Consider the following 27,367-nt stretch of genomic DNA (forward strand, 5'->3'; position numbering starts at 1 on the left):
AGTAGTACTAAGCATGGACAGAACCAAGAGTCCAGTTCTGGGTGGACCAGACAAACTTTGGCTGGGCCTTCAGTCACAAAAGTTTATAGATCATTAGTTTAACTAATAAAAATTACTGACAGTATATACTTTGTGTGGTTTTAAAGCAGATTTGGTTGCTTTTTCAGCTTTATTGAGAACCTATTATTAAAAATTATCAATAATAATTTTTATTTTAATTAATTCAAACTAAATTTTTAATGAAATTAATCTAAAAATTAATTAAAAAATAAAATATTTTTATTTTATTAAAAAAAAAAGAATTAATTAATTCATTGAATAAATTATAAATAATTATCTTTTATTTTTTTATTTAATAACTATTTATTTAAAGCCTTAATTTAAAAATCTGTACCTTTTTTTACCTTTTCTTTTTTTCTGCTGTGGCTCCTGAATATTGTAATAGAGAAAAATAGTGTAGTTTCTACTCTATTCTATTTTAAATTTTTGATTTGCATTTTTGCATTATTATCTGTAAGATCGAGGACTTTAACCACGGTTAAGTAAAATAAATAAAAATAAACACTCTTTTCCAGAATAATGTCCTGATCCACATGAAGCTGAATGTTTCATAACTTTTTACATTTTTTTCCGGCAGGCTAAAAAGACATGGCTTATTTTTTAATAATAGAGCAACTAACACTACCAACAACAAAACAACCATGAAGTGACAAAATATGACCATGCTTCTTTTTTTTTTTTTAATCAATTTGAAAATAAAAAAAATATTGGAAAAGTTTAGGGTGGGCCTGGGATCTCTGGGCCCACCCATAATGCAGCCCCTGGTACCAAGCTCTGATAATGCCCTGGTGATTGGCTGGAAAGTTACATTCCAGACCCCATAGCGTCTTTTTATGAAGAAAAAAGTGATGACCGACCAAACTTTTTCTGGAGTTTTGAGACTGACGTGAAAACTGAGATCTCCAGCACACATTAACTTTTTGTTAAAACTGACGTTATAAAGTTGGTACTTTGGACACATACCACCTTTTTCCAAAATACAGACTCAGTGTTAAAGTTATTGCACCCACAGTAACTGAAATCTGAAGTGTATAACTTAAACTCTGAATCAGCCTGAACACAGGCCTGTGTGTGTGTTTTCAACACCTCAGGCTGCTGCTTGATCCTGATCGTCAAATATCAAACCCAGAAGCCTCATCCAGACTCTAACTCAGACAAACCCAAACATTCAGTCAGTTAAAGCATCGATGAAGGAGTGAACCCACCATCCAGACATGGTGAAGTCCCGGTACAGCATCCTCTTCCCCACCTCCTTCCTCTGGACTCTCCTGGGGAACTCCAGATGTGTGAACTCGTTCCCTAATAAGTGGGGCTGCATGTAGGCCTGTGAGAGGACAGAAAGAGGAGTGAGGAGAGCAGGGACACACCCAGGGGACAGATAAACAATCTGACAGCTGCTCCTGAGAGCACGGAGGTGAGGAGGACTCTGTCGTACCAGGAACTGCAGCCGCTGCCGCTCTGACTCTGGAGTGAACTCTGCCGACATGGGGATGACCTCGCCGGCTCGGACGATGATGGCTCTGAGGGGAAAGGCAGAGAGACACCGAAAAGTTCACCAAAAGGGTGTCGTGTAAATATTTAAGTATGGCAGAGTGTGTGTGTGTGTGTGTGTGTGACTCACCTGCTGTCCCCGGCGTTCCCCACGTAGAGCTTTCCTTGCAGACAGACGACCACGAGCGCCGTGCAGCCTCCTGAGATGTTATAAACCGCTTTCTCCTTTTCTATCTGCACATCCTGGAGACACACACACACACACACACACACACACACACACACACACACACACACACACACATTGTTTTTAATTTTTGTGATTCTAACAAAATCTGAATATTCCATCAGAGCAATAAAAAGCATTTTAAAACAGAAAAGTTGGTTTAATTAAACACTATCCCGGTCATTTTCAGCTCCTGGTTCTTTTGGCGCAGTCGGCAGGAGCCACAGTTCTCCCTGTTTCTTGTTCTTCTTTACCCTGACTTAGGGTCTGACCCTCCTTGTGGAGGGGGTCAACAACTGTCTTCTGGACTCCTGTCGGTCGGTCTGATCCACAGATTGTTCTATTAATGGATGTAGTCTCCCTGACGCCACCCGTCTGTTTCTGAAACAGATTTTTGAAGCATATTGGCTATCACGGCCATATTGGAAGTGATCGGGGCTTCGGGTACAGCTATAGGGCGACTGTCAGTCACGTGAGCTGAGCTGTGCCTCTGATGGGCGAGCCTGCGATCGTAATATCCTCTAAACTGCCAAGTTAGAAAATAACTCAGCCCCCTACAGTGTGTGCTGACAGTGAAATCAGCTCAGACAGGAGACATTTTTTTAACCAGGCTGTAAATACGTTAATTTCTGCTTTTTGTCTTGGTGTGTTTGTGACTTCCTGTACTTCTAGAGTCAGTCTCAAGTGGAAAATCAAGAAACAGCAGATTTTAGTGTTAGATTATATGTTGCCAATGTGTTAACTATGGACTGTAAAAAATGGATGTCATCTTGCTCGACTGGACAGAAACTGCTCCCCCTGGTGGCTGGCTGCGGTATAGGTAAAAAAAAAAAAATCCATCTCTCCAGTCATTCCAGATGGGCTGTGGTCAAACTTTAAAAAACCAATACACCTAGCAGAAATGTTTCTCATTCTTTTTTTTGTTTCAAACCTGGTTCTTTCAGGATTGAAGTTAACAGACACCACTTCAACAATGTCCCAGGGCAAAACCTGCTCAGAAACTGAATTCTTTAGCAAATTAATGTTTTTTCAAAAAAGTTTTCAAAATAGTAAGGAGTCACAGCAGTAATCAACCAAAGTAAGAAAGTGTATAGAAAGTGCAAAAAGCTCCATAAGAAAATAGATGCTGACAGCTTGTCCATCATTGTCCAGTCAGCCAGCCTCCACCTCCACAGGGTCCAGGACTGAGCTTCTTCAGCAGTCTGTTCAGTCTCTGTCTCCTGGATCCTGTCTGCTCACAGCAGGTGAAGCTCTTCACATGTGGCCTTGGTGTCTGATGTTAGCTACATTAGCCATGTCTGTGAATAGCATGATGCTACTCTGTCAGAAGAGAGAGTATGAAGCTTGTGCTGGTCCAGATCATAATTTGATTTGATTTGATTTGCAGAATCAACATTTAAAAGCAGAAAAGCCGTTTCAAAACCCCCAAACATCCAATTTAAAGTGTGGAGAGGGTGTAGAAAGAGACACATTTCAGCCTTAAAAGGAACCCGTTTTTCTTTTCTTTTTTTTTTTCTTTTTTTTTTTTTTTTTGCAAATATTTTAAAACTTCAACTTTTATTTATTTTTTTTATTTTCTTAAATTCAAAAATCTCTGCAAATTTTTTAAATATTTTTTAGTATTTAATTTTTATAAACTTCATCTTTTTTGAAATTTTTTGCAAATATTTTGAAACTTCAACATTTTTTTTGATTTTCTTACATTTTAAAATCTTTACAGATTTTTTTAATTTATTTTTTTTCGTATCTAATTTTTTTACTTCATTTACTTCAGCTTTTTTTTAATGTTTGCAAATATTTTTAAACTTCAATTTTTGACATTTTTTGATTTTCTTAAATTTCAAAATCTCTGCAATTTTTTCATTTTTTAAGTTTTTTAAATTAAAAAATGAAAAAAAAAATTTAGTAATTAATTTTTGTTTACTTCAGCTTTTTTATTTTTGCTTATTTATTCAAATTGAAAAACTAAGACTTCACATGCTTGATTTCTTGAATTCAAATACTTCTTGTGTAAATAATTGGAACAGAGTAGGATAGAATAGAATATACTTTATTGATCCCAGAGAGGAAATTCAGGGGTCACAGCAGCAACACAAGAAAACAAAAGTAAGAAAGTTTGTTCCCTCTGTTGCTGGGTTAGCACGGCTAGCTCGTCCATCTTATTGGAGATAGATCTTACGTTCCCAATAACGATGGATGGAAGGACAGGTCCATGTCGTCACTTCTTAGCTCACACCTGAGAACCAGCACGTCATCCTCATCTCCTTCTCCTCACCTTGTGGGAAACATCCGGCCTAGCACCAGTTAGCATTGACATGCTACAGGCTGCTAACAGCTGATTTCACATGTAAACAATGCAGCTATGGTTACATGTAGGATCTCCAGATAAACCTGCATTGAGCAGTGAGGTCTGCAGTGTGAGCACAGCTTTCTAAAGGAGTTTCAGCGTATTCATGTTTTTAATCACTCAGCTCTAAAAACCTTCACTATCTGCAGCGCCACATTTCACAAACGCAGGATCCTGATACCGAACAACGCGTTTCCTTTGTGCTTAAAGCTGCTGTGATGCTGTTATCAATTACAGCTCCATAATGAGTCCATTCATCAGCAGCGGCGTGCGTCAGGCGGCAGGCAGCGTGCAGCAGGCAGCAGGCAGCAGGCAGCGCCACAGAGCTAAAGGATGGCAGAGGAAGTTTGGAAGGAGCGCTGGTTATTCCAGGAGTTAATTAGTCCAGACTAATTTGTTGCTAATTAAACAAAAAAAGAGAGATTTGAAAAAATCTGTGTGAGCAGTTCATTAATTAGAGGATTAATTAACCCGTCAGTTCATTCATCAAAACGTGAGCAGAGCGGCAGACTTTGCAGGAGTCTGAACGCCTGAGGATGTAACATATGCATTGTGTGTGTATGTGTGTGTCAGTCAGCTGGATGTGTAATGAACAGCTCTGATTGGTCGGCTGGCAGGACGACGACGACGGACTCGTGGGTTTGTTTACGTTGTTCTGCAGCAGACGTAGTGAAAGAGACAGAATCAGGATGTTTTTAGATGCGTGTGTGTGATGGATATATTTAGGCGATGCATTGTCCTTTCTGGTTACATAACACACACACACACACACACTCACACACACTCATATAAACAGGCAGCTCTCAGCAGTGAGAGGGCGTGATGTTTTGGAGGAGGAATCTGTGTGTAGGGGGAACTGAGCGCGCTCTGAATGAATCATGGATCCATACTGAGCCGTACGTTTCTCCAGCACGCCGCGCTGCAGGGCGAGGCTTTAATAATGAAAACGTCTGCATGAACATCGACGCCTTCCTCCTCTACGTCTACCGCCAGGAGTCACAACACGGCAACACGGTGGGTAACACCAAGACGCACAAATCCAACTCTACTAATCCACAATCTGAAACAAAAACAGCACTTTGCTTTATCTAAAGTCGTAAAAAAATCTTCATCAGACGATATCAAAGCAAAATATCAGCCGATGTGACAAAGTGAAGTTGTGATTGTCAGGTAAGAATAAGAAAACAACATCCAGGATCTAAACCCAGAGAAGCCCGACGGCGGGAAAAACCGTTCAACGCTGGATAAGATGGAAAACTTTGATGATGGAAATTAAGACAGGTAATTAACAGAATTAATCACATCAGCTAAATCTGTTGCATATCAGCTGTTTTGGAGCGAGGGAAAGACCTCAGGGCGAATTCTTTTCTGAAATGAGCGAATGTCACTTTGATACGGTGGATTAATATCCTGCTAACAGGAAAAGGCCGTAAACATTCACTTATTAACAGGTTTTAGAGTTAATGACAGAAGATAAAAGCAATAATTACATGTCAGTAATAATAATTATGATAGGAGCACAGAAGGCCCAGTGGTCCAGGTCCAGCTCCATGGGGTTCACCTTCCCAGGGTCGGCCTAGGTTCAAATCCAGCCTGTGGCCTCTTTACCACACGCCACTCTCGGCCTGTTTCCTCCACTATCCACTGTCCTCTCTACTATCCATAAAGGCATAAAAGCCCAAACAATAACTTAGAAAAAAAAACCTTTAGAAAAATTGGAATAAAATTCATAAAGAAATAAATAAATTATCATTATTCTTATTGCTATTCATAATGATAATGAAAATAATAATTTACAGAGTAAAACTTTATAAAAATAGGTAAAAAAAGTGTGAAAAAAGTGGCTTTATTTTTTGTTTTAGGTAGCATGCTAGCCAGGGCTGCACCATTCTGGCCAAAATGATTATAAAAACTATAATGTCCAATATTTAACAATTAAAAGCATAAAAGCCCCAAAAATAACTAAAAAAAAATTAATTAATTACTTAAAAAAAAACACAAATATAATAATAATAATAATAATAATAATAATAATAATAATAATAATAATAAACATTTACAGAGTAAATTAATATTATGAGTGTTTAAAAAAAATCAGAAAGCTTGAAAAAGTGATTTTATTTTTTTTCCTGTAGTTAGCATGCATGCTAACGAGAACTGCACTATTCTGGCCACAATGATTATTATGACCAATATTTAATATTTAGTCAATTAAAGGCATATAATTCCAAAAAATAATAATTGAATAATAATAATTTTTAAAAAAGAAAAAAAAACATAGATAAAGTAAAAAGAAAGAAAATGAAATAATAATAGTAATAATAATTTTAACATTAATAATAATAAAATCATATTATGAGGGTTAAAAAATAAGAAAGTCAAAAGGCCAAAATGATTGACCAATATTTTGACCAATATTAATTAATTAAATTATTTCTTTACCCTTTATTTAACCAAGTTGGTCCCGTTGAGATAAAAAGCCAGGGAGACCTGGACGAGACAGGCAGCAGCAAAAACACAAAGTTATAGACAGGAAACACAAAAAGAGACAAAGAACAGTCAACAAAACACAGAGTATGGATTAAAGTCACGTTCTAGGACACAACTTTTCAAACAACTGAGCTAAAACACTGACATATTACAGAACCAGCCTCTGTGTCTTTAATTTTAGTTTAAAAACATTTAAGAAACCAGCTCCTTCAGCTTCAAGTTGATCTGCAGCTGGTTTCAGGCTGAGGGTACAGACTACCCTAACGCCTTTTACCACTTTCTGTCTGAGCGTTTGGGACAGAGAGCGTAACGAGGTCCTGAGAACGCAGAGAGTACTGTACAGTACTTTTCTGCATGACAAAAAAACATAAACAGTGGGGAAACAGACCAGGATCTGCCTCATAGACGAGTGCACCAATGTGTGAGCCAGTATTGTCATCCTGGTTATTAATCATGATAATGTGTAAGGAAAACATCTAATTGCAGTTTTTAAAACAATATTTGAAGTGCAAAATCTAACTTTAAATTAGAAGAAATGACAAATAATAAAATTTAACTTTTGTTTTATTTTTTTTATTTATTTGTGCTGAAGCTTTGTTCCTTGTTTTTATAACCTGACTGTTGTCAAAGCACTGTGTAAACTTCTGTTTTACAAGTGCTATATAAATCGAATTATTACTATTATAATTATTATAAATATAAGTGGAGGAGGGGAGCAGGTGCAGGGAAAACCATGAAACCCTGACCCCAAAGAGCCTCACAGCCGTCTGAGGCGTCACTCTGAACCAGGGTTCGTCAGCTCTGGAGCTGTAACGTTTGATGCACATCCACTGTGACACTATCTGCAGAGCTAGCTGTGATTTTTGGTGCACTGGCCCTTTAAGAGAGAAGGCGAGGAGGAGGAGGCGGAGGAGGAGGAGGGGGAGGAGGAGGAGGAGGAGGAGGAGGAGGAGGAGAGGACACCTGAGGTAAGCTGTGCAGATCCAGAGCTGGATAAAGCCAGAGAGGTATGTGAGAGCAGAGACAGGAAGCAGAGGAGATGTTGTCTGATAGCTAAGAGTGCAGGTTGTTGACTTTGACGAGAGGACAGAGGAAATACGACACAGTGAATGTTTTATAAAACTGAAAAGAGAATCAAACATAATTAAAATAATATTCTGATTCAAAATAAATCCTCAGAGCAAACCGTTGATTTCATTCACAGAGTCTTTAAAAACGATGAAGAGCTGCACCTCCCTTCCTTTAGAGGCCGAGCAGTTTGGTAATGATGTCTAACCTTACACCGCCATCTAGTGGTGAAACAGCGGTAACACCAGGATGCACTGTGATAAAGCTTTTTCTGCCCTCTTTAGGCCTGATCCATGTTAATTTGAGCAGCTGGAGTATAAAAAAGGTGATAATCATGATTAAAAAGAGAAAAGAGTGCGTCATTATCAAGGGTCTTCAACCTGTGGCTCTGGAGCCTCATGTGGCCCTTTGACTCCTTTGCAGTGGCTCCTTAAAGGTTTAAAAATTATTATTAAAATATATATTTTTGTTTTTCTTACAGAGGGTATTGCTAATTAAAGACATTAAAACAAAAAAAAAACATGCTTTCACTTTCTGTTGAATTAAAAATATATCACAACTTGCAATGAAGCTTTCAAATGTTTTTCTGATTTTTGCTAGATTTTTAAAAAATTTTTGCATATTCTTTAAATTTCTTTTTTTTTGCAAATAAAATCATTCCTTAACATTTTGTTGAACTAAATATGCATCACTTTTGCATATTTTTTTTTCTACTTTTGCAAACTCTTTTTGATATCATTTTTTTGACAATTGATGCAATGTTTTTTGTATTGCGAAAAAAAAACCCATTTATTTTCCAATTTAGCAAATTTGTACTCTTTTTTGCAAATATCATTTTATCTTTGAATTTCTGCAAATTTTTTGCAAATTATTTAAATTTGATTTTTGAAGCAATTTTGCCAACTTTTTTAATTTTTTGAAAATAGGTCAAACATTATTATTTTTGCAATTTTATAAAATTTTGGCAAATTCTTGAAATTTTAAAATATTCTAGAATTTTTTTTTAACATTTTTTAGTTTTTTTTCTAAAATTAAAAAGCAAATTTTTGAAATTTGTGATATCATGAATATGTCCATTTTTTAATGTATTTGCGATTTATCCAAACGTAAAACTAAAGGATGAAATGTACAATTTTGTAAATATGAAAAACTATTTTTCTAATAATTATTCACTAGTTTTTTTTATTATGTTCAGAATTTTATACACTTTTTTTGTCTTTTCCTGTGAAGCTGATTTGTTGGTTCTGGTTCAGGTTTCTCCTTCTGATCTGGATCTGGGCTTTTTTTCTACAAACCCTCTGACACAACTTCCTGTTTGAGTAAACCTTCTCTGAGGCGTAATCTCAAACTCTTCATCAGATCACTTCCTGCCTGTAGTTTTAAACCCTAATGTGAAACGCAGGCCAGTGACCTTTGACCCCTTCCCTCTCTCAGCCAGTCCAGCCGGGGCCGCACTGTTTTGATTGGCCGCGGTTTTGAACTCTCGACCTCTGCATGAGTTAAGTCTCCAGCATCCACTTACGCAGTGGCCAGATGGCGCGTGAAGCAGAGAGGAGGAGAAAGTAAATCACTTCATGACTGACTGCACCACATGCTTTCAGTGTGACACGCACACACATGCACACACATGCACACACACACACACACACCTGATCAAGGTTTAAAGACCAGAGATTCAAAATGCAGAGAGGAAATCCTGAACAGATACCTGAAACTGTTCCTGCATCTCAGAAACAAAGTGTGGAGGGTAAATCTACTTCCTGCTCACTTTTAAAGCAGAAACAAATCTTTTCATCGAGTTTAAAGCAGAAAAGTTTAGTGAAGCGAAGGCGGTGTCTTTACCTTTTACTTTTTATCGGGGTCAGAAGAGATGAGGACATTAAAGAACTGAGTGTATTCAGCTTGGTCTGCTCCTTACCATGTCTTTGAAAGCGTTCTCGATGGCGCCGACCACCAGGCTCTCGTGGGACACCTTCTTCTCTGTGAAGAAGCGTGTAGGTGTTGGGTTGGGGGATCCTGGAGCCCCTGCGGCCCCCCTGAGAGAGGCGGCCCTGGTGAGCGCCCGCTGAGACGTCGGGGTGAGGAGGTGATTGATGGGCTCCTCCCCGAGGCACGTCGGAGGCTGCAGGTTGGGGGTGCAGAGGATCTCCAGCACCTCCTGGAGGTGCAGGGCGATGTGGTGATGGAGAAGGCGGGAGGCGACGACGGCTGCACCCGAGCCGGCATGGCCGTCAAATAGCGCCCAGTAGTGGAGGGTGAGGTCCTCGGTGCTGTCCTGAACACACCCAAACACAAGACATCCATCAGTTCAGGTGGAGATTAAACCTGGCTTTTCAACCAGAAGTACCAGGATCTTAAATCCCAGAAACTGGATCAGTAGAGGCCGGTAAGAAAACACGTGGCTGCTTTATTTCACTTCAGATGAATTCAGTGACTCAGCACCAAGCAGCAAACTGTGAGCTCTCGATATGAAGCTGATGCTGATGTGTTAAAAACTGTTTCCACCAGAGGCTGTCTGCAGAAATGAAATCCATTTAAAGTGAAACTGATCATTTTATATCATTATTCTTAACAGTATTCAGCTTTTAGTCCTAACTCTTTAAAAAAAGTCACAAGAGTACGAGTCCAAAGTCACGAAATGTGAAACGTGAATTCAAAAGCTGCTTTTCCGCTGCAGGAACTAGAGTCCAAATTTAGTTCTGGGTTCATTTATCTAATCCAGGTTTCTGCAACCTCTGGCTCTTTGACAAAAAATCTGAAAAAAATACAGATTTTAATTCTGTGTGGATGGATTCATTTAACTGACAATGTGCTAGCTTAATATACAAGCTTGGTATGTGGCAAGACACAAGCAAACAACAAAAAATGAGTTTAATAATATGATCCTTAGGAATGAAAAATACATTATCAAACTCGAATATTCTTTTCAAAAAAATTTGACATAATGGCAAAATATGTATATTTGATTTCATTTTTTTTAAGATTTACATTTTTTTTATTTCAAATAATGTAAAAAAGAATTACAAATTGTTTAAATTTCATATCATTTGCAAATTTTTGGTATCAAATTATCAAGCAATTTTTTTATCCATTTTTTTCAAATGTTAAAAAAAATATTTAAAAAAAATGAAGTTTTTGCATAATATATAATTTCAATTAAAAAAAAAGATTTTTTTTATTTTTAGATAACTTTGACAAATTTACCAATTGTTTTAATTTAATATCTTTTGCACATCTCTGAAATCAAAATATTTAGCAATTTTTGTATCCAATTTTTTCAAATAGTAAAAAAATATATTAAATAAAAAAAAATGAAATTTTTGCATTATATAAAATTTCATTAAAAAAAATATATACATATATATATATATATATATATATATATATATATATATATATATATATATATATATATATATATTTTTTTTTTTTTTTTTAATAAATTTGAAAAATTTACCAATTGTTTAAATTTCATATCTTTTGCAAATTTCTGAAATTACAATTTTTAGCAATTTTTTGATCCATTTTTTTCAAATTTTGAAAATAGATCAAAATTTTTAAAAATATTTTTTTATTAAATAGTTTAATTAATTGTAAATTTATTAAATTATTATTATTTTTCCAAGTTTTTGTAAGTTTTTAAAATTTCCAAATTTTCATACATTTTTGAAAATTTCTGAAAAGCTGTTGGAAAAGGATGCATCCCAGTCACATTCCTCCGTCAGCAGGCTCTTTTTGAAGCTCAAATATAGCTTTTTCTCTGAAGTCTTTACGATTTCAGTCCAGCAGTTTTTTTTTTGTGTTTTAAAACAGCTTTGTCTCTAGAGTTTGTCTCTTTTCAAGTGCTGACTTAACAAATCCATCTGCAGTGTAATAAAAAACCATCAAACCCCGTCTCCTTCTATGGTGTCACCTTTGCTGTTGTTTTACTGCCCTCTACTGGTTTATTAGTGTAGTGCAACTACTTTTATTTCTGATTTTTATAATCATTATTGGGCTTTGGTGTAAAGGTGGAAAACAATGGGCCACAGGAACCATTAAGTTCCTGGAAGAGAAGTTACACAAACTGGAAAATACCTGAAAGTTAAAGCTACTGAGACCCCACCAAAAAAACATCTACTGAAACTATAAACAGTGACAACTTGTCTTCTCATAGATTTGAGTGTAGTCTGGCTATTTTTGCAGTCAATGAAGCGCCCCCTGGTGGTCATTTGAAAGACTGTATGTTTAAAACACTTATTCACAAACAAAAAGCACTATTTGTAGCACACACGTTAAAAAAGGCTGACTTCCTGTAGGAAGGGATTAAACTTCATCTTTCTGAGTGTGAGTCATCTCTATCACGCGGGTCTACAAACTAAACTAAAACTGGTCTTTCTAAGAACACGGTCTGGGTGGATCCTACAGCAGGAGCCTAAACAAAGAGCTCAGCACAGCTCTGATCTAGCTCTACTGGTCTGGACCCGCTGCAGCAGTGAGTCATGAGGTACTTGCATGATTTTGCTGGAGGCTGTGAGTGGACCTGAGCAGAGCACTGGTGGGCTGAGAGGAAATTGAAGAAGCAGTATTACTGAAAATAAACACGTGGTGTCACTCCAGGTGAAATCACAGCGCGTCTTCATGTTGGGATGCAGAAAGCGGAGGATGAGCAGAATCAGAGAGACCGAGTCAGAGACAGGAGGGAGACTTTGTGGGAGTTTTTTTTTAGTCTCTGAGGGATTAAACAACCACTGTCAGGGAGGGGATTCAGTGTGAACATGGTTTTTACTGACCGACAGGAGCAGTTAGTGATGAGTTCACTTTTCATTCTGTTCGAGTTTGTTTTTACAGGACGTTCTGAGCAAGGGCTGCCTCTAAACCCTGATACTCTCAGTTTGAAGTTAATTTAAACAGGGAATGTTTCATTAAACAATGTTTTTTTTTTTTTTTTTAGTTTTTGCAGATTTTTTGAAATTTCACATTTTTTAGAAGTTTTTGCAGATTTTGTTAAGTTTAAAGATTTTTTTTATTTTTGCAAATTATTGATTTTTTTTCAAATTTTCAAAATTCCAATTTTTTAATTCATTTTTTTAATTGAATTAAATTTTTGCAAATTATTATTTTTTTTTTCAAATTTTTAAAATTCCATTTTTTAAATTTATTTTTTAAATTTGATTTTTGCAAACAATTGATTTTTTTTTTCAAAATTATAGAATTCCAATTTTTAAAAAAATATTTTTTTGAATTAAATTTAATTTTTGAAAATTATTGTTTTTTTGTTTTAAAAATTCCGTCTTTTTTATTTTCATTTTTTGAATTTAATTCAAATTTATGATTTTTTTAATTAAATTTAAAATGTTTTACATTTCAAAAAATTTATCAAATATTTGAATATTTGAATATACATGTATCTTTTTGCAATTTTTTAAATTCTAAAAATTTTTGAAATATTTGCAAATTTATTAAAAGAAAAAAACAAACTAAAACATCACTTTTTTCAATTTTATACATCCAAAAAACTCATTTAGATAACTTTTTACTTAAATTTTATTCAGTTTTTTGTCTTTATGGTGAAGACAAAGTAGATTTTGTGGCTCCTGAATGGCTAACAGGGATTAAAAAAGTAGGTTTTATAATAAAATATGTATTATTAAATTTACTTCCCCAGTAGAGCATCTGGAGGAGACTTTATTTGGATTTTATCCACAGGAGAAGCATCTGAGGACAATTTTAATTTACATCCATCCTCCTAAAGAGTTGCTTTAAAAATAATCTCTTTAAGTTTTTACTAAATAGGGGAAGGAGGGATCTTGTTGGGTATATCTACTATAAAGGATTTTCATGCATGAGCCTTTTCTCTGACAGCAAAGACGTTAAATGTCGTGGATAGTTTTTGCTGGGATACTGAAAAACGCTGTTTGGACCCAGAAATGAAGGATCTGTGCAGCAGTCGACTCCAGGATGAAATCCTGCACCGTCAGCAGCAGGAGAGCAGATGGTACTCGGTGCTTCAGCTGAGAATAGTTTGGAAACCAGAAGCCTCCTGCGCACCTGAGCAAAGATAAACTGCAGCATGATCCAGGAGGAAAGATTGACTTCAACCCAAAATCACTTGGACCAGCTGCTTTGTTGGTGAATTCTCCTCCCTGTCGGACGGTCAGTGAACCAGCACGCTCTGACCTGGCTGTCTCTGAGGCTGCTGAAGACCTCGCTGACGTGTGAGGACGCTGCGTTGTACGCCCCAATAATCAGCTGATGGGGCAGGAAGAGGGGACGGTGGGTCTCTGCAGCGAACCCTGATCCCTGACACCGTTTCAGCGGTCAATAAAAACATACATAAAAAACTTCAGGCTGATCCGATTCTGCATCTTTGAGCTGAAATATTTAACTCAGCTTTTTTCTGTTGCCATAGAAATTACAGGACGATGAAAGATGCCAACAACAGTTGAGGACAGACACATCTCTATTCCTGGAAGCAGAGCCCACTCAGTTTGACCCACCTGGTAGTCTCTGATGTTCAGACCGTCTCCATTCGGCAGGGAAGACCTCCTGCGGGCCGTGGGGGTCCGGTTGGGCGTGGAGTTTCCTGTAGGTCTCCTTTTGACCACCAGAACCTCACAGCAGGCCTGGTCCTCGTTTAATGTGCTTTTCCCAGCATTGATCACCCTGAAGACAGAGAGCACGACACGAATCAGACAGAAAACTCAACTCTGGGTATCAAAAGAAAAAGTAAGATACAGGAGAAATTAGAAACTACACCTCTGTGTTACGGGGACTCTATCCTTAAAAGTAAGAGCAACTGAAACGGTTTCCAACCCGAGCTGCACACACAGACGTAAACAAACATCCTACAGCCCGGAGGCTCTGAGGATGAACTATTTTAAAGCTCAGCTGTCATCTTGACTCACACCATTTCAATCAAGATCATCATCATCAGCAGCAGCAGCAGCAGCAGCTGTGTCTCTGACTCAACCTTTCTTAAAGTGACGGAGCATCTCTGCATTTATCGCCACGGAAACCAAATCACCTGAGTTTACGATACGATGGACAGCTGCAGGTTTACCCCACATATACTGTTCTTCCAATACACCTGTACAACACCTGACAGACACTGTTCCTCTGCTTTATGATCCTTCAGGTGTTTTCTGTTTACACTGGGGGATGAGATGAGTCAACAGTGGACACACTGAACTTATCGATCTGATTCTTTATGGATTCTCTTATCGGCCCCTTCTGTGAATTTTCTCTGTACAGAAAGTTTGCTTTACAGCAGGAGTCTGCAACGTTTACTTTCCAAAGAGCCGTTTTCCCTCAGCTCACGAGGATTAAAGTCATTTTGGAGCCACAAAATCTACTTTATCTTCACATTAAAACTAAAAAGTTTATGATCTATTAAATAATTATATAAGCTTTTGTGTTAATAAAATTGTACAAATAATTTTTTAGTTTTTCATTTTCAATAAATTTGCAAATTTAAGGAAAAAAAAAAATCTGTAATGTGATGGATTTAATAGATAAGCAAAATTTATGAAAATTCAATTAGTTGAATATTTAAAAAAATAAAATAAATTTGCAAAATAAAAAAAAATGAAATTAAAAATGTGCAAAATTTTGCTATTTCAAAAAAATTGCTGAAATGTCATTAATTTGTAAAACAAAAAAAAAAACCTGAATGATGCAATTTCAAAATTTTTGCCTCGTTTCAAATATAAAAAAAAATTGTTAAATCCAAAAAAATAGGGAATTATTTTTTCCTAATCTGCAAAAATGTCAAAAAATTGAAAAAAAAAAAATCTAAATATCTCAAAAAGTTGCAAAAATAGACAAAAAATGAAAAGCTTTATTTAAAGGGGTTAATGCATTTTTAGTACAAAATGTTGAATCATGATTTTACTTAGTGTCTGTGTCGTTTCCATTAATACCCTCTGTAAGAAAAAATCAAAAAAACCTTTATTTTAATAATATTTCAAAGCTACAAGGAGCCAGTGCAGGTCATGTCTTAGTTTTTTCTGTTTGAAAAAATTGCAAATATTGAAAAAAAAATAAATAAATAAATTCAATAAATATTTTCAAAAAATTGCAAAAATTTAAAAATACTTTAAATTTAAAACTCTGAAAAAAAATCTGAAAGATGCCATTTTTTCAATTTGTAAAAATTGCAAAAATTTAAAAAATCTAGAATTTGAATTTAAAAATTAAAAAATTTGCCAAAAAATCCTCAAACTTAAAAAACACGCAAACATTTTAACCAATTTTGAAATTTCAAAAATTTGTTGCACATGAATTTTAGTTTTACTGTATTTAATCATCACTACCCTTTGTAAGAATAATAAAAACTCTTGATTCAAATAAGATTTTTTTAAAGCTACAAGGTGCCACTGCAAAGGAATCTAAGGGCCGCATGAGGCTCCAGAGCCACAGGTTGAAGACCCTTGTGTTGTCAGAGGAGCTCTGAAAGCTTTGGCCTCACCCAGGACAGCTGACGTTGTGTCTGTTATTTCATACAGCTCAAACTTTTGCAACACTTTGATTTTCTCCCCTCTCCCACAGGGATCAGTAGATTAAAGAGGGGTTTTGGTTTGTTTAGAGATTATAAAAATAATAATCTTTGCTTTCAGTCTGAAGCCCTTTGACACAGATCTTGCTGGCTCGCCTTTTTAGCCTCCAGTCCAGGCTTGATGGTCTCACTTTTCTGCCTCTGTGTCCTTTATTCAGACCTCTTTGATTCTCCTTTACTTTCTGGATGGAGATCAGGGATGGTATGCAACAAGAGGAGTCATGTGTAGCTGTGGTTAAAGTCTGCTGAAACTTTTTATTAAGAATCATTAAAGCGGGGTATTAAAGGATTTGACTCTCCCCTCCTCTCCTGCCTGGACTTGCTTGTTGGCACCAGCTGTAACAGAGCTCTCCCTCCCATTTATCACCCATTCATTCATTTATTTATTCAGCCTCTCCTGATCCCCCACCTGTATGGAAACCCTCTGAAACCTCAGCAGCAGCCTGATCGATACCTGATCGATAAGCGTGTCTGTAAGACGAACCGCAGCACAGACTGTTTGGTCTGCGCTGTGACAGATTAGCGGTTTGTTTGTGCGGCTGCTTGTTCCTGGACCTGGTCCTGGTTTTAAAATGTGACTGAAGGAAGCTCAGATTCTGGGGCAGCTAATAACGCGGTGGGATTACAGCTATCATGGTGGATTAAATCTGAAGAATAGGCTGTTTAAAACACAAAATAGGATTCTGGAGTAAAACCATAATCCAGCTTGGTCGTCATCTGGATTAAAGCTCTGATGTGAGATTCTCAAACTTTTGGAAGAGACTGTGAATCCTCTTTATAAGCTTTAACTACAGTTTAATGTTTCACATCATCAAACGCTGTGAGAGCTAACCTGAAACCGCATCTGAGTCCTGGAGGAGGTTCGCTGCAGAGTTCAGCTCTGACAGGATAATTAAGGTCAATCCATCGTCTCAAACACGGAGAAATGAAACCCAGCGAGTGAAAACGACAGCCCTGCTCCTGTTCACAGCTCGGCCTCAGGGTGTGGATGGTTTCTCCTCCAAAGCCTCGCTGATGTCAATCATGTGATCAGTGATCCTCAGCCCCTGCAGCGCTTCATGAGGCATTATGTGGCCTCTTTTCATCATGCTAATTTTTCACAGTGCTTTGAAAGTTTTTGTACAACTGGAAACACAAGTTCACTGCATGTTTAAAGAGGGGGTACTTTGCTTTTTTTAACTTTTCATTGGTGCCTCTTTAGTATCTTAACATGATTTACAAGTCAAAATAATCCTTAATTTCTCTCCCTGGTGTTTAAAAACCCCTTTGAAACATTTCATTTTAGTTACCGTCTCTTTAAGGCTCCCCCTCCCCTCCAATCAGGGGCGGAGCTATTGGTAGACTGCATGTTATGACCTCATCATTTCAAAAAGTGTTCTAAAGAGCTTGCCCCTGTGACATTTGGGGTCATTTTTCTCACCGATATAAATTTGTAAGACGTGTTTTTTTCATCAGTAGTGTTCCTCCCTGCTAAATTATTTTGAGTATTTACTTTAAAGAGGGGCTATTGAGTTTTTTTTTTAAGGATTTTTACTAGGGCTGGGATGATATGCTTTTCTCCCAATTTGATTCTTTTATGATTTTTGGGGTGCAGATTTGATTTAAATTGCGATTTCGAATTTTTTGGTTTACTTTTTTAACATGTCAACAGACTATATCAGGAGCCATGTTTTCCCCCCAAAAAATGCAACTGGACTTCTTGACTTTTCCAACCCAGCTTTTTGTCAAAGATTTAAAATAGATTTTAATTAGGAAGTAAAAAAATACTCTTGGAAGAAAAAAATCCAGATTTAAAATCCCTAAACAAAAACTCCTGATACTTTGATACATCGATTTTTTTTCTCCCACCTCTACTTTTTACTGTTCATAAGCTAAAAAAAAACTACTTTTTTCCCTCTTATTTCTGCCTCTGTCTGAAAAGCTTTGTTTTAGATACTGTCTCTTTAAGGCTCCCCACTTCACAAACCCCCTTCCCTCTGATTGGCCAGCCCAACTGCATCATTTTAGCTAGTCTCGTGAAGATCTTGTGACTGGATCTCGTATTGGTGCTTTATTATATATCCATGTTTACAATATGAAAAAGCAGAGTACCCCCTCTTTAAAAGTACCCCCTCTTTAAAAGTTTTGCTGGACTTCAACTGGAGCATAAACTCTAACTTCAGGGATAAAAACCTGTTTGAATTCACAGAAATATACCATCCATCACATGTCCAGGAAGCCTGACCTTGATAAAGTACGGAGTTTCCAGCCGGCCTTTCTGTGTTTCCTGGTCACAGGACAGTCAGCAACGATAAATCTCACAGAGGAGATAAATGAAAGGTCAGAGCTGGTGTGTGAGCACAGTGAGAGACACCGACTCTGGAGACGAGGCAGCGATGAAGGAGCCTGTCTGTAAAAGTGACGCCTGAAAGTGTGCTGGAGAAGAAAGAGCGGGCAGAGCTGGACTGAGCAATCCTCAGTGATCCATTCAAATGATCATGCTCAGTGGACCTGACAGGAGAGTGCACGCACTCGGAGGCCGTTCATCGTCTAGGAGAACTGTTTTTCCCGTCTCCACGGGGAAAAGCACAATAACCCAGAATAACCCCGCTGCACGCTGAGAGAGGCCTCACTGTCAGGCGCAGGAAGGAGGAAAACAGCAGAGCAGCACGAGATGATCCTCCTGTGGGGTCCTACACTCTGATTTCACATTCCACCGCAGAGGATCTGCCAGTATCAGCTCAACACAACGCAGAAAACACGCACAGGATCCAACATGTAGGAGGAAACTAACTCCCCCAAACCTTTACAGAATATAAACTATACATCAACAATGTTCATAGGCTGGAAAAGTTAACTTCAGTCAGTGATATTTCTACTATTTTTCCTCCTGTGTTTGTCTCGAGATCCTACATGTAACCATGGCTGCATTGTTTACATGTGAAATCAGCTGTTAGCAGCCTATAGAAAAAATTAATTAAACAATCAAAAAATTGCAGAAATTTTAAAATTTAAGAAAAAAAAATAAATGAAAAATTGAATTTTAAAATATTTGCAAAAATTTCAAAAAGCTGAAGTAAATGAAGTAAAAAAATTAAATACTAAAAAAAATAAATTAAAAAATGTTGCAGAGATATTAATATTTAAGAAAAAAAATGAAAAAATTGAAGTTTAAAAATATTTGCAAAAAATTTAAAAAAAAAGCTTAAGTAAAACAAGTAAAAAAAATTAAACACTAAAAAAAAATAATAATGCTGAGATTTAAAAAAAAATAAAAAATAAAAAAAATTAAACATTGAAGTTTAAATATATTTGCAAACATTCCAAAAAAGCTGAAGTAAATAAAGCAAAAAAAAATCTCCAAAAAAATTTTAAAAAATTTGCAGAGATTTTTAAATTCAAGAAAATAAAAAAATAATAATAAATAAATAAATAAAAATTGAAGTTTAAAAGTATATGCAAAAAAAAAAAAGAAATGAAAAAAAAAGGTTCCTTTTAAAGCTGAAAAGTGTCTCTTTCTCCGCCATCTCCACCCTTTAAATTGGTTGTTTGGGCTTTTTGAAACAGTTTTTCTGATTCCAAATATTGATTCTGCAAATCTGTCTGCAGAGCTTTTATTTACGATCTGAACCAGCACAAGCGTAATACCCTCTATGCTGACAGGCTTTCTGCCCTCTACTGGTCTGGAGGTGCAGTGCAGTTACTTTTATTTTTTCTCCATACGTCACTGGCCTGATTGGTCTAATCCTTATGGGACTGCTTGTGTTTCTGCATCTTTAGTCAAGCTGCAGATTCACTCTGGTCTTGGTTTGATAACGGATCCATCAGACCCTTCAGAGTCCCTCCTGTGGATCTGTATGGATCACTTCATCTCATACAGGATCAGGTTTTCCACGTTCACAGGGAGATTTTTTGCTATAACAACCAGGCCTGCTGCTCCACCAGCTGTTTACAAATCCTGGGTTTGGCTCGGTCCCGACTGATGCTGCGCCAAGCTGCTGCATGTGCACGGAGCTGCACGTAAAGCCTGGCAGCAGTTTCACTTTTAGGTTGACACAGAAACCTCAAAAAGGAATCACAATCAGCAGAAATAAAGTCAGGAAAATCAGATATAGGACACTGGATTGGACTCTGTTCATGTTATTTGGTGGTGTTTATTTCCTGGATAAGGGAACACTGAGCTGCAGAGCTGTGTGCTTCCTCAGAAGGTTAACAGCAGAGCGGCTGGAGTTGAAACATTAGATGCAAATAGACGGAGGAAGAGTGTGCACACAGCGTTCTCACTGAGTAACTCACATCATCGATTAAACAATTAAGCTGTGGGAAATGAGCGCACTATCATTACAGCCCATCACTGAGAGAGGAGGCAAGAGTCCATGTGAAGAGGGAGGCACAGAACAAACAGACTCCTCGCTGAGAGCTCCTGAATCCAGGACACTGAACTGAAGTGACTCACAGTGTGTTCAGCACTGTTGACCTCTGTAGTGACGGTTCTGTAAATGAGTATCTGCAGGTATTTCCTCTCAGGGATAAATAAAGTATATTCTAGTCTATCCTATTCTATTCCAATTATTTACACGAGAAGTCTTTAAATACAAGAAATCAAGCATGTGATGTCTTAGTTTTTCAGTTCGAAAAAATATGCAAAACTAAAAAAAAAAGCTGAAGTTGAAAAAAAAAATTGCAGAGATTTTATAATTAAGGAAAATCCCACCTAAAAAATAAAACTTAAAGTTCAAAAATATTTGCAAAAATTTCAAAAAAGGTGAAGTAGCTGAAGTAAAAAAAAAAATACGTAAAAAAATTGAATAAAAATTTTTTTCAAAGATTTTAAAATTTAAGAAAAAAAAAAATGAAGTTTTAAAATATTAGCAAAAATTTTAAAAAAGCTTTAGTTAAAAAAATCCAAAATAAATTGAAATTAAAAAAATTTGCAGAGATCTTAAAATTTAGGAAAATCCCCCCCCCCCAAAAAATTTAAGTACAAAAATATTTGCAAAAATTTCAAAAAAGGTGAAGTAACTGAAGTAAAAAAAAATACAAAAAAAATTTGAATAAAAAAAAATTTGGAAAGATTTTAAAATTTTAGAAAATCAAAAAATATATATATATATATAAGTTTTAAAATATTTGCAAAAATTTCAAAAAAAGTTGAAGTTTAAAAATAATTCTAAAAATAAATAAGTAAATAAATTGACAGAGATTTTAAAGTTTAAGAAAAAAAAAAAAAAAACAGGGATGGATCCTTGTGACTGTGAAGAAGTGGAAGAGTAGGCTATTTTCCACGCTGGACTTAAACACAGCATTGCAAGTTGATTTATTGAGATATACACATATTAAATTAAATAATTTTCAGGTTTTATAATTAAAGATGTTATGAAGAGGATCTGTTTAATTGCTCTTCCTCGCCACCTTCTGGTCCAGAGTTTCACGCACACTGTCGAAAATAGCTTTCAGTGAGGTGTGTGTTTGTTTTGGAATTAAAAGGAGATCCGATCAAAACAAATTTTATCTGTTCAAGACAACTTTTTACTGGATACAGTGTGCTGAGGTAAGATATTTATCAGTATAGTTGTAGTAGCCGGCTATACGTAGTGCTATCGGCAGCCTGGTGCTCCAATGTATCCATAGGCTAACGTACCAACATGCTAACTTTGTCAGTTTGTAGCGTAGTTTAGCAGCTGCTATATTTCTCTCTCCTCACAGCCCGGTGCTCTGAGACGTGTCTGTAACGTGTAACGTTAGTGAATCCTGGTTCTGTCCTACCAGAGCTCATCTACCAACTCCAACCTCACCAAGCAGAGCTAACGTAACCTGGCTCTTCATTTTATTGATAGACTCTCAAGTTTGAACAGACCACTGCAGAATAACTGCTGACTGTGGGGTGGAGACAACATTAGCACAAACAGTTTAGCTCTTTTAGCCTGTAGCTCGTGCTCTATCTCTCTCCTGTTTATCTTTCTTCTGCTCTTCTGTCCTTTTTCTGTCTGACTGTTAGGCTCCAGTGTCCACCATCACTACAAAATTAATCACAGAAATCGTATCAAAGACCAAACTGCATTGCCTCCTTTTTCCCTGAAGTGTCTGAATTCTCTGGAGCTGCTGTTTCTCTGTACTGATCTTTCTGATCTACATGTCACACGCTTCATTTGTCTTTGAAGCTAATATTAAAGTCTATAAACACCATGCTGTGTTATATTGGTTTGTAAACTATGATGTGTTAATATATCAGGTTTACCTTTTAATGAATACTAATTAATGTCTCGTATGGATCAGGCCTTCAGAGCATCATAAACTGAGACATAATCTGGTTTTGTTTAGTCCCTGCTGGTCTCTGTGAGTCTGGAGAGCAGCACCTGCATGCAAATGAAGTCACCACATTGTTTCTGTGTGTGTGTGTGTGTTTGTGTGTGTGTGTGTGTGTGTGTGTGTGTGTGTGTGTGTGTGTGTGTGTGTTTCCAGCTGTGATTATAACACACTCTGCTTTCATGTCAGCACTAACTGCTGCTTGTGATGTGTCACTGATAAACAGCAGAGCCGCTCGACGGGAGCTTTGAAGGCGGACCCAGGGAGCCACATGGATCCTGGACCAGCATCACAGTCTCTGGTCTGACTGGGGGACTGGAGGACTGGGGTTCTGGTCTAGGATGTAATTTACAATCCTAAATGAAGGACGGATGTTCTGTTTTTCATCAGGTGACTTCTTCATATGATATTGACAGAGCGGGGTCAGGTTTTACCTGCTCACAGACTTCAAACACGGAGCACACAGCGAGGGGAACAGGTGAATAAAGAGCCATAAAACCTGTCCGCTATCAAAGAAGATCCTCCTTCTGAAATAAAATGTCCCCACATTTAGCTCCAAAACATCACCTTTCCTGCAGGTTTAGTGAAATACATCTGTCAAATATTATATCATCACAGCACTTGGTACGTTTCCTTTCTAACAGATGATATGGCCGACTTTGTTTGACTTTCCCAAAATCCAACTTGGCTGAATCGCTTCCTCCAACTTTTATTTTGGTGCTTCTGGCAGCGGTGTGAATTTGCATATAAGCTTTAGAAATCAGACCTCAAGATTAGGGGATCTTGATTACTAAAAATTTTAGCAAATATTTAGAAATCCTTTCTTCATATTTAGAAATCTTGACTTAATATTTACAAAACCATGCTCAAGATTTGAAATCTTGACTTAACATTTAGAAATTTTAAATATTGAAACCTTAGCAAATATTTTGAAATCTTTCACTTCAGATTTAGAAATCTTGAGTACACAGTAAGGAACCTTGACTAAATATAAATAATCTTAGCAAATATTGAGAAATCTTTATTCCAGATTTAGAAATTGGACTAAAATTGTAGAAAACTTTTTTCAAGATTGAGATATCTCGACTAAATATGTAGAAATCGTATCTCAAGATTTAGAAAACTTGACTAAACATTAAGAAACTTTAGCAAATATTCAGAAATCCTTGCTTCTAATTTAGAGATCTTGACTTAATAAATAGAAATCTATGCTCAAGATTTAATATCTTGACAAAACATTTAGAATTTTAAATATAAAAATAACTTATGGAAACCCTAGAAATTTTTAGCAAATATTAAAAAAATCTTCGCAAATATTTAAAATCTGTGCAAAAGATTTGAAATCTTGACTAAACATAAGGAATCCTTAGCAAATATTGAGAAATCCTTGCTTCAGATTTAGAAATCTTGACTCAATATAGAGAAAACTTTGCTCAAGATTGAGATATCTCAAGTAAATATGTAGAAATAGTATCTTAAGGTTTAGAAATCTTGACTTCATATTTAGAAATTTCATCAAATATTAAGAATTCTTTGCTAAAGATTTAGAAATCTTGACTGAATATTTAGAATCCTTAGCAAATATTAAGATATCCTAGCTCAAGACTTAGATATGTTGATTTAGATATGTAGAAAACTTTGCTCAAGATTTAGAAATCTCGACTAAATATGTATACAAAATATCTTAAATTTTAGAAATCTTGACTACACATTTGGAAACTTTAGCACATGTTAAGGAATCTTTGCTCAAGATTTATAAATCTTGAATACACATTTAGAAATCTTGACTAAATATTTAGAAATTTTATCTTAAGGTTTTGAAATCTTGATTCATATTTTAAAACCTTAGCATATATTTAGAAATCTTGACCAAATATTTTGAAATCTTGACTTTATATTTAGAAGTCTTGACTACATTTTTAAAAATCTTTACTTAACATTTAGAAATCTTGACTTAACATGTAGAAATTTTGACAACACGTTTATAAATCTTGGCTACACATTTAGAAACCTTTGCAAATACTAAGAAATACTTGCTCTAGATTTAGATATCTTGACTTACATATGTAGAAATCTTTGCTCAAGATTTGAAATCTTGACTAAATTTTTAGAAATGTGGCACATATTCAAAAATGTTTGCTTACAATTAAAAAAAACAAACCTAAAAGTTTAGAAACATAGCTGAACATCCAGAGCCAGTGCATTAACTTGTGTCCTTTAACTTTAACATTTGACATTCAGATAAAACATTCAACATTTATATAAAATATTTGATAAATATATTTCATAAATATTTCTCTAAATCTGCAGAAAAGGTGATGTTTCAGAGCTAAATGTGGAGGACTGGTGTTGTTTTTGTTGTGTGTAACTTTACAATCTGAGCCTCATTTCCTCAGGGAGCAGTTTTTCTGTTGACACAATGAGACATGTGTAAGGAGTCAGCACCAGCTCTGACCTTAAAATCACCAACTTTATGATGTTTATGATGTTTCTCCCTCTGTTATGACTCCACAGTTACTCCTTTATGGTCATGAGGATGGGTACAGTGACCTCCTGAGCAGGGTGGAGGTTTGTTATTGTCCTGAGGTGGAGGTTTGTTATTGTCCTGAGGAGGACTGTCATGTTTGCAGGAGAAGCCAACCTTAGCATGTTTTCCATGCAGCTGGCTCTGTCTCCGCCCGGGATCCGGATCGAGGTGGTCCAGGACTGATGCTGCTGTGTGTCTGTGCATGAGGGGAAAAAAGATGGACGCACACAGGTTACTCACTCTGCGTAGCCGGTGGACCACGGCAGCCGCTTGGTCTCCTTCAGGATGAGGATCGGTCTCGCGATGTGATCCGCGGAGCACTCGATCTCGTCCGGCGACAGTCCCAGGAACTCCGGTCTGCTGTACGGGAACCTGAGCGGCAGATCCGAGCCTCCGGGATGGTCCCCGTTGGATCCACCAGCCATCATACCTCCCATGAAACTGGCCACCGCCGATTTCACCCGCGTCAGCATGGTCCTGCAGCGGCAGCAGCAGCAGCGGCGGCGGCGGGAGCGATGAGACTGCGTGAGTTCCCCACCGCACGGCGACGCAGGTCCTCGGCGTCAAATGTGCAGACACAGGGCGGCCGTGTAAACTCATTCAGCTCAGCTCTTCTCCCTCCATGAACGCGGAAATAAAAGCTGCACACAGAGACACACACGCGCAGACAGGCAGATCTGCGCGCTGGTCATGTGACCGACCGGTTGCTGCGGGTGGATTTGGACGCGCTGGCATCTCGGTGAGCAGCTTAGGCTCCTGTTGACAGTCCTGGAGGTCAAAGGTGCGTAATCCAGGAGAGGCGGGCTGGTTACCTCCTTCTGGGCAAGGTACAGGGAAGCACGGGATGACGTCATCAGAGGGCTGACCCCAGATTGATAATAATAATAAACACAAACACTGAAAACACCATCAGCTTCTCATAATAACATACATTTCAGTAACTATATGTATTCTTCAAACTCACCTCTTTTAATGCTTCAGTGACCTCAGAGCAGGGGTGTGTCAATTAGAGAAACCAGGGTGGCATGAGCCCCCTTTATTCAGCTGGCCACCCAAGGTGCCACCCCAAAATTCTCAACTGTAATTGGCTATTTGGTTTGTCAGAGGCAAGATGTACGCTAAAATCAACCAGAAAGCACAAAAACCATGGACATTTGTTTTCTCTGGGTTATTTCTTTATGATAACATCCCTTATGAAGCACCTTTAAAAACATTAGATCACAAAGTGGAGCAGAAGTTCCACAGAGACAAAAACAAAACAAAATCAACAAAAAAAAATAAAAAAATAAAAAATAAAAAATAAAATAAAATAAAAAAATAAAGAAATAAATAAATAAAATAAACAAAAACAGCTAAATTTGATATTTTAAGACTCTGTCTCACTTTTTTCCCTCATACAGATTAAAACCAAACTAAAGAAAACAGTATGAGCAGTCAGCTGACTGTGGCATGCTCTCTGTACCTGATAACATCCATTTTAAATACCAAAACTGTAACTGAGAAGAGACCAGATAAACAATTCATTCAAAGAGAAAACACAGTGATCTTAAAGATATTTATGTGATGCACAGAATTAAAAAAAAAAAAAAAAAAAAGCTAACCCTGAGCAAGGGTCTTCAACCTTTGGCTCTGGAGCCTCATGTGACTATTTGACTCCTTTGTGGTGGCTCCTTGAAGCTTTAAAAAATGTTATTGAAATATATATTTTTTAATTTTTCTTACAGAGGGAATTGATGAATAAAGACACTAACACTGAACAAAATTATAAATAAATAAATTTTATAAAATAAAATTATTCTTTCAATTTATTTTTTTTTAATTTCCTAAATTTAAAATGTTTTCTGAAAATTTTGCAAATTTTCAATTTAGATTATTTGGTGTATTTTTATTGTTAAATAGTTTTATTTTTTGCAAATAATTGATTTTTTTTTTTCAAATAAATTAAAAATCAAGTTTAAACTTTTCATTAAAAAAATGCATTTTTTGACATGTCAATTTCTTGGGGGAAATTTATTGAATATATTTTTTTTTATTTTTGCAAATTTACCAAATATCTTTTTTTTTTTTTAATTTTAGCAATGTTACTTATTCCAAAATGTTTTTGACATTTTCGCAAATTTACTATTATAAAAAAAGACTAGGACATCACATGACCAAATTAAAAAAATGCATTTTTTGACATTTTAAATTTTAGGGGGTTATTTATTATTACTATTTTTTTTTCATTTTTGCAAAATTGCCAAATATCTTGAAAAAAAAAAAAATCTTAGCAATGTCATAAATTCCCAATTTTTTTTGACATCTTTGCAAATTTATTTTTAAAAAGAAAAAAACTTG

The 27,367-nt window shown here is 36.4% G+C and overlaps 1 protein-coding gene across 1 annotated transcript in view; it reads right to left on the reverse strand.

Moving 5' to 3' along the window:
- ppm1h (protein phosphatase, Mg2+/Mn2+ dependent, 1H) overlaps nucleotides 1-25,779 on the reverse strand; it is a 45,606-nt gene extending 19,827 nt beyond the window's left edge. The window contains exons 1-6 of the mRNA XM_074678087.1: nucleotides 25,271-25,779; nucleotides 14,162-14,327; nucleotides 9,601-9,957; nucleotides 1,682-1,794; nucleotides 1,496-1,580; nucleotides 1,266-1,384 (exon numbers count right to left, since the gene is read on the reverse strand). Of these exons, the coding sequence (XP_074534188.1) occupies nucleotides 1,266-1,384; nucleotides 1,496-1,580; nucleotides 1,682-1,794; nucleotides 9,601-9,957; nucleotides 14,162-14,327; nucleotides 25,271-25,503 (1,073 nt within the window). The 5' untranslated portion in view covers nucleotides 25,504-25,779. The remainder of the gene's footprint in view (nucleotides 1-1,265; nucleotides 1,385-1,495; nucleotides 1,581-1,681; nucleotides 1,795-9,600; nucleotides 9,958-14,161; nucleotides 14,328-25,270) is intronic.
- Nucleotides 25,780-27,367: the final 1,588 nt, after the last annotated feature.

The sequence above is a fragment of the Halichoeres trimaculatus genome, unplaced genomic scaffold, assembly GCF_033239565.1.
Source record: "Halichoeres trimaculatus isolate MK-OKI-2021-1 unplaced genomic scaffold, fHalTri1.1 fHalTri1_scaffold_10, whole genome shotgun sequence".
Classification (NCBI taxonomy): Eukaryota; Metazoa; Chordata; class Actinopteri; order Labriformes; family Labridae; genus Halichoeres; species Halichoeres trimaculatus.